The sequence below is a fragment of the Austrofundulus limnaeus genome, unplaced genomic scaffold (assembly GCF_001266775.1).
Source record: "Austrofundulus limnaeus strain Quisiro unplaced genomic scaffold, Austrofundulus_limnaeus-1.0 Scaffold540, whole genome shotgun sequence".
NCBI classification, from domain to species: Eukaryota; Metazoa; Chordata; class Actinopteri; order Cyprinodontiformes; family Rivulidae; genus Austrofundulus; species Austrofundulus limnaeus.
The window spans coordinates 160,483-168,888 of record NW_013952942.1 but is presented as its reverse complement, the minus strand read 5'-3'; the positions used below and the strand labels follow the sequence as shown (position 1 = coordinate 168,888).

Here is an 8,406-nt window from a genome sequence, read left to right as displayed (position 1 = left end):
ATTTTCTTGCTTTCTGTTTTATTATTTTTGGTAATGTATTTATGCAGCATGATTATTTTTAACATGAAATATGAAAAAAATGCATTTACAGGGATATAAATTCACAGATGCAAATGGATCAGTATATTAGAGGCTCTCAGTTACAGCAATCAGTTTGTCTCATTCCTTCTCAGAGAAGCTTAAAGTTGAGTGAAATGATGTTGGCTTGTGTTGGTTGGACAGCTCTCGCCATATGTCACAAAAAACTGACAGCAGTACAACAATAAATTGAGCGTTTTAGTGAAACAGGAAATGTTTCATCCTTTAAAATATKGGCTGCTGACAGCTGAATTAGGAAGTGCAAACTACTCTTTACTGACATTTTTCAGGATTAGTGTTTTCTTAGTTTTAGCAGGTAAATTATTTTGGGGGATTTCTTGGGTTTAAATCGAGAGAAAAGAAATATAACGTTTCRCTGCTTCACTGGGTTTAGCCTCTGGCCTTGTTTTCACACTAATGGAGCCAACAGTTTACCTCTAATCTTGTTTTCAACCCAGGGCAGTGATAGCAATGGACTCTATCTCCTCAATAACATGGACACAACTGTTTCCCATAATAGATCAAACACTCCCTACCAATACTGTCAAAACTTAATGGACACCCAGATCTGCAGTCACACACACACATCCTCAGTGTGTGAAGGAAACCCCATTTTTCCCATGCACAAAGAGACTCCTTAAAAACAATTAATTCTTTAACCAAATGCACCGAAACGGGGAGTGTGTTTTGGCAGAACCAGCAGAAAGACACAATACTTAGTTTCACAGAGAAAGCTCAGGTCCAGTCATGCGTGTTGGAACCTCCCCATCACTTTGTCGTGGTAGCTGTCATCACACTCCTTCTAACAAAAGACAAACTGTCTCTCTGCCCGGACTACACTGTCAGCACTTTTTTTTTGTTTTGTTTTGTTCGTTTTTTTTTTTTTTTTTTTGGGGGGGGGGGTCTAATTGTATGCAAATGATCCTGAATGATCCATTGTCTTTTTCCCCTCTGATTGTAACCCTAAAGAACAGTAGCACATACAGAGGAGTGAGTAAGAAACAGTGATGTAAGCAACAAGTTGAAACTTTTAAACTTGAAAAGGCTTTACCTGCCTAGGCAAATATTTCTTCTAAAACATGGTTTTGAGACATATCGTTATTTACAAGGACAATGACCAAACCGTATTTTTCCAAACTCTTTTTTTTTTCTGCAAAACATTTTAATAAGCCATTTAAAAATAAAATTACATTCTGTTTGAAGTGGTATCTACAAAACACTTCAAAAAGTCCAAAATGTTGTTTTAAACATTTTTATTTAATCACTTTTCACGTTTTTTTTAAAGAAACAAATTTTTTTATACATTCTCAACTCTCAACTCAATGAATGTGAATTGAGGGGCTAAAGGGGCAAAACACCTCATAAACCACTGAACAGGTTATAATGAAACTCTCAGAAAGTAATCATCATGGCTTCCACAGCTTTTCAATTATTCACAATAATCACTCGATACATTTTACAGCTATTGAGCTAAAATTTGATTTGGTAGTRGCTGTAAACAATCCCCCAAAATGGAGCACATGCAGGTTGCATGAGATATTTGCAGAGCTGGTGACAGGAAATGCTTGTTTCTATTGTAAATATAAATATAAAATGAGAATTTTGTTTTAATGAGTCAAGTAGTGACTGTGCTGTTTTCACTTAGTAATAACTGTTCCAATTCCAGATTATCCTCAAACCAAATACAAGTACTTAAGTTTGGGTACTTGCCGATATCAAGTACTTACTAAGTTAGAACTTAAGCACAATGACTTCAAAAACACCCTTATTTTATTTAGAACAAGGTGGCTCTCCTTCCTGCAGCCCCTTTGAATAAAATATACAGCATACTGTTGATATATCAGTACTGGTATTGGTATTGGTCCTGTGTATCAAGGTATTTTGTATGAGTATGAGAACTTGCAAAAACGCTGGTTTTGGGCCAGAGATTGATACCACTATTGGTATTGGGACACCCCTACTCAAGAAAACTAAAGTAGATCTTTATATATAAGTTGATTCTCCATCTCCCACAATGCAGCATTTTTTAAACAGCCTATTCTGACTTCAGCATTATAAAAAAATGAATTCCGTTATGGCTATTAGTTTCGGTGTGCCACCCCAAAACTAATGGCAGCTCCTATCTGACTATCTATTCCTTTGAAACCCCTTTGATAAGTTCTCCTGACACATTCCCTCGTGATGCTTTGGATCATCACGCTGCCACCTCCATGCTTCCCTGTTGGGTGTGCATCCATCCACAGTAGTGGGCCTGGCCAAGTTTATGTCAGAACACTCTGAACCCCAACCAAGCTGAACAAGTATTACTCAGTCCCATTTGACTAAAGAATTTACCCCAATATTTATCAAGGCATCAGTCAAACTTCCTCACCAAAGGACGGTCCAGGTAACTTTTTTTTTAATTGATAAACTTTGTAAGCAAGGGTAAATGAGTGGGGGCAGGGGTATCATTATATTAATTCAAAATGGTCACCAAACAATATTATCATTTATCACAATAATAATAATTTTGCATCCATTAGATTTAATAATGAGCCTGTAAACCATTATTAGAAGTTTAAAGTGCCTGTGACATGCATATACTTCAAATACAAAATGTCTAAGAAAACATCTTTATACTTAAGAAAATTGCCCTAATACATGTGATTTTTACCCATTTTGTCACATAACTGGCCTATTTTCTTTTGAATTTGTCTCAGCCAAAGTAAATCAGGAAGTGACATCAAAGGGTAACTCATTAATAAAATAAAATCTTTGTTCTTTGTTTGTTAAAACAATATCATTTAAACTTTAACTCTTTTTCATATCTCTTTGATAGTGACTCAAAATATTGTAAAGAAACATCAGATTTTTCTCTACAGTCGGTGTTGTTAGCCGTTGTAGCAATGCTTTATTTACATGCAGACATTCCCCTTTGACATCACTTCCTGTTACTTCACATGCAAATATCTCAACAASTGTTCATCTCAGTGACGTCAAAATTGTTTTCAGTGTTCAACGTTGTCAGTGTTATCTTTCCAAAAATGCATTCATGTTTATATTAAAAATTTGATGTCACAGGCACTTTAAAATATAATAAAGTGCATTTTAAATGATTCTTTGAGTGCTTTTTGTAGATAAAATAAATCCGTGCTTTGAATTTAAGAACAATTCAAAACTCAATTATTAGTGCAAAAATGCAGCTACACAAGAGAGTTCTAAAAGTGACGTTTGTCCTGGTCTACTTTAAACATTTCCACTGTTTGCGTCAGTGAAGTCTTGGTCTTAAGTGTGGACTTATTGCTCTCCGATGAATTGAAAACATTCTGAACCCAAATGCTCTCCTAAAACTATAAATCTGAAGATTTACCTTCTTCATACAAGACGCTGCTTTTCTTTTCCATTAGAAAGCAAACTGTTTCCTTTTTTTGCCTTAGTGTTTTGTGTGTTAAGTGTTAACAGCTCACATACTTTTTTTAGTTTGCCACCAACAAAGGAAAGTTGGAATATTTAATAAAACCTCTTTCCCAGCTTTGTCCTGCTTTGACCATTTTTGAATCTCACATTTCCCAAAGCAGACGCAGAGTTGGATACAGAAAGTGCACTGACTATAAAAATAGCATGTGCATCTAATTAAACTCATTAGGATTTGTCCCTTAAAAGGCATGTGTATCCATTATGAACATGAGTCATTTTGTCTTGAGGTGGCACTGTGTCGATATATGGCCCCTGTTCTTTTTTTTCTTTTTTAAAGTACACATTTCCCGTAAAAATGCACCCCTGTTGCGTCCCGGCTGGTTAGACCTGACTTACACACGCGCACACACACACACACACACACACACACGCACACACACACACACACACAAATGCACCATGGACACATCGTTATCGTGGCTCGGAACAAGCAGATCCGTTCAAGCGTCAACATGAACAGTTATGAGAACAAAAAAAGGCTCAAAGAGAAGAAAAACCCGTCAAAGATGTCAAGAGAAGAGAGCTCATAAAAGAGGGAGAGGGAAAGAAAAAACAAAGAAACCAAAAAGGAAAGGATTTAATTAGAAAAGAGAGATCAAGCAGAAAGAAATTAATAATAATAAAGAGAATAAAGAGAGAGGTTGAGGGAGTGCAACACTGTAATCTCCTTCTGTTCATCAGCGCTTGTTACAGAGTCATTAACAAATCTTTTGGACCGTGAAAACCTCCCTGAAGAACACACACATGCGCGCACACACACACAACCACACACACACAACTCCACAACCAGAGATGTCYACACATTCCTGTTCTCATACATCCCCCATTTACCGTTCTCCTGAAATTACAGTACATGATCTTTTTTTTTTCACATGGGGTGCCACTTCCAAATAAAACCGAAATGACAACAAAAACTTTGTAATTATTCCTTTTTTTTGTTAGCACAGATATTTATAAACTTCTTCTTGTTTGATGCCCATGGTTGTGTTTTTGTGTGGGTCCTCGCTCCGTTTCACTCCGCTAGAAACTTGGAACAGTGTTGCATTCAGTGTCGTTACACGAGGAGTTGTTTTTCTCCAGCAGAGCGATCCTCAGGTTCCCCGCATGTTTTAGTTACATTTGGACCACGATTGTGTCAGTTACCCGTTTCACAGCTCGTGTAACATTAACTGTAGAGTCTTTCAGCTCGGGGAAAGTGATTTCCAACAGGCCAGTTTCAGGCCAGGTTGGAAAAAATGCTGCAAAGATATATTCAAAAGTGAGGGGGGCTTGTGGTGGGGGGTTTTCGCAAAGCTCCTCACGCGCCCATATACGTTTCACTTCTTTTTGCGTGCTGTTTAAATTTTATTTATTTATTTTTTTAAAGTGCCGGACTCCACGACAGTTCAGAGTACCAGTGCAGAAACCCAAATAGGCTGCACAGAAATGTGAACCACATGTGGGAGAAAACTGAAAGCAAAATGAGATTACTCCCTGAAAGCGCAGAGAGAGTGATGACACGCTGGAGGACGGTGACAGGTTTGACTCAGGGATGTGCGTGAGCTTCCCCTGAGGGCACCGGAAGGTSAAGCAATTAGGTTTGAATGAACTTGCGTCTGGTGTCAGAAATGAATAAGTAGAGAAATCAACGATGGGGAGTGAAAATAATGATACTTTTGCTTGTTAAGGTACAAAAGTTTTGAAACAAGCTTAAACGTGCTAGTCAAAAACGTGGAAAAAAGGGAAAAATTCGTAAGTTTTGGATTAGGCAGGCATTTTATTTGATGGATTTTCTCTGGGAGTGGCAATTCACAGTGGAGCTTTCTGACTTAGTGTTAGATGACTGTTAAAGGGATAACTTTGAAGTGATTTTCACCAGCTGAGGGAATAAGCATGTTTTGTATTTATTATAAAATAAAGAAAGTTGTGTCATCTTATTCTTTCTGCATCTTAGTTTATATCAAAATCAACTGGTTAGGTATTTTATTATATTTATATATATTTTCCATCTTTTTGCATATCTAGGTGCGTAGCCAAGGAGTGACGGAGGAGTTAAAGTGTCTGAGTTTACTGAACGCTCTGGATAAAGACCAGGACATCCCAGACCAGCTGGCCCAGCTCTTTGGGGAGCCCTGCATCAAACTGGCCGAAGGCATCAAGGCCTATATCTCAAAGGTAGGAGACAACTATGGCAGAAATTCACCCTAAATGTCTGCTTAGATGTGCGTGTTTCGCAACAGTTAAAAATGTTATCAAAATGATTTGGGATTATCAACAGCAGGACTTCAAAAAAAATCAGGCCTACTGTAATAGAAACCAGTATCTAATCCCAAAGTAATATAAAAATCAAAACAGAAACTATCTTCATTAATATGACATTACACAGATATACAAGTCCACAAACACAAGCTAAAATAAACYATATGAAAATGTTCCAGACTTCTTTATCGTTGGACCAAAGGTCAACTTAAAAGCCTAAGGAGAAAACCTTAATCAAAAATTGGATGCTGCATTTTATTATCAAGGATAGAYGTTATGTGGTCTGGTTTCAGAAGACAGCTGGAAGTATTTTTGATCTACAAGGAAGTTCACCARTATAAACTGAGCAACTTGTGAATCTGTGGAGGCACCATTAAAACTTATAAAAAGTTGTTGAAAGAAATAGTGACCCTTTCTGATATACAGTATATACTGTACTGTATATTTGTGGTAGTTCTTAAAATAAAATTCACAGTAACCATAAATTTGAGACAAAAACCCAATACTTGGTTCTTTACCTCAAACCTGTAAATCCAGTGTTTGAACAATTTCAAAATCACAGCGTTCAGTTTTGCTTGCGATTTATACAAAATCGTATCTTCTTTAGGGGTAGGTTTGTCAATAAATTTGATTTCCTAACCCCACAAATCACACAGATCTTCGTATAAAACCTTTATTGGTGCGTGTTTGGCCAGCTCTGCTAAGCCCAGGATTAGGACCAGATGGAGGGTTGGTTTGGGTTCAGCTCGAAGGAATCTACTCGTGTCCCCGTGAGCGCAGAAACATCTGCAGTGACTAATACAAACCTCTGGGTGGGAATAATTGTGTGCATTTGTCATCGTAATGGTGGAATGGTTGTCTATAAAAGTGCATCGCTCACAATATAAACACATATCCACTAGACATGTGTGCCGAATTAAACAAACCCGGAGGGACGGTTTAGGAGGTCTTCGTTTGTCACCAAACCACCTCGGGCAACATTTTTGACAACTTAACTCAATTGTGAGCTGCACATAAAACATGGCTGCAATGACAAAGTGACAGTTTGCTGTTCACATTTTCCAGYGAATAATGTTTATTCTGAACTCATGATGGTTTCATTGAAGGATATAGACTTTATTGGTAGCTCAAACTGTTCTTTATGATTAAAAACTGTAGATCCATTTTTTACGCCATATAACCCATTTTACTTTATGTTTAAACATCCAASTGAATCATAGAAGCAATGAAAGATAGCTGGTATTAATTACATGGAGCATTATATGTGTATAATACTGTAGGATAGAGGAGACTAAAGGAAAACTTGCCAATCTTATTGGCCACCCCCATGAAAGGCAGGCAGTTGTGCTTTTATGCACTTTATTTATTGTTGTAGGGGCAGCTGTGGCAGAGTGGTTAGGGGAGTTGTTCCTCTAATGCGAGAGTTGGCAGTTCCATTCCCTGCTGTTCCACCACATGTTGAAGTGTCCCTGGGCAAGACACTGAAACCCCGCTGCCTCTGATGTGTGCCATCAGTGTATGAATGTGATTAAAGCACTGATTAGTCTCTGTATATTTTTGTATAGAGATCTGGTAGAGTGCTGTGTGAACGGGTCACAGATTGTAGTGTGAAGCACTTTGAATATCCTGATTGGATAGAAAGGCGCTATATACTGTAAGTACAGTCTATACTGTTTGTAAGCAAAATATTTCATGAAGTGAACAGATTTTAATAAAACTTAAAAAGCAATCATTGGATGTACAATTACAACTGATTAATTTTTTGGAGTCAGCATGATTCATTATGACCACCACGAATGATTGACTTTAACAAACAGCTATTACTCAGTCAATTTTAGAGATMTTAAGCTTAAATCTGGTGTGATAATATCTGAGAGTTACACACAACAGCAAACTCAAAGCATTACCAATTCATATGAGATCTTTGAATTTGTGCTGAAAGTTTGACAGAAATATTAGCCTTTATGGGTTTGTTTATGTGTCGGATAAAGGTCTTGATTCAGGTTGACAACAACAACATGAGGAAAACAATCTATCATTGTTAGGACTAGGGGTAACTTTGGAACAGTATTCCTGTAACTCCTGCAAAGCAATAAAAAGAAGTGTCTTTTTAGATTGAACATGTTTGACTCATCAATACGGAAACTGAGAGCAGCCGTTTTCCACTTATAATTGTATTCCATGGTTTTCTCGCTATCACGAGATAACAAGGATCGTTTTCCCGTGATAACGAGTTATGGTTTTCCTTGTATCATTCAGTAACCATGCAGACAGCCAGATCACCTCAGCTGGTGACCGATAAAGTTTATTGTATTTATTATATCATTAAATTCCTGTAGACATGAACAGAAACTGATCCAAATTAGTTCTAAGTGCTGAAATAAACAAAGTGAGTTTGATTAAAATGCACCTGTGTAAACACCTGCTGAGCTGCAGTTGGGCCAKTCGTCTGCTTTAATGACGAGGGCTGATATGAAAGTTATCTGTACAAGACAAACATCACAATTTGAGCCTGATGATACAAAAACAATACAAAATTATGAACAATTAATAGGTTGCCTTCAGGCCCAGGACACTCTTGCAAAAGAGATCTGAGATCTCAATGATAGATGGATGGATGGATGGATGGATGGA

General features: G+C 37.4%; 1 protein-coding gene across 1 annotated transcript in view; it reads left to right on the top strand.

Annotated features, from left to right (window-relative positions):
* The window catches only part of LOC106530627 (tumor necrosis factor ligand superfamily member 10), a gene marked incomplete at its 5' end in the record, with an annotated part of 71,077 nt that overhangs the window by 29,981 nt on the left and 32,690 nt on the right, over positions 1-8,406 (top strand). The window contains 1 exon segment of the mRNA XM_014026286.1: positions 5,539-5,688. Coding sequence (XP_013881740.1) covers positions 5,539-5,688 — 150 coding nt within the window.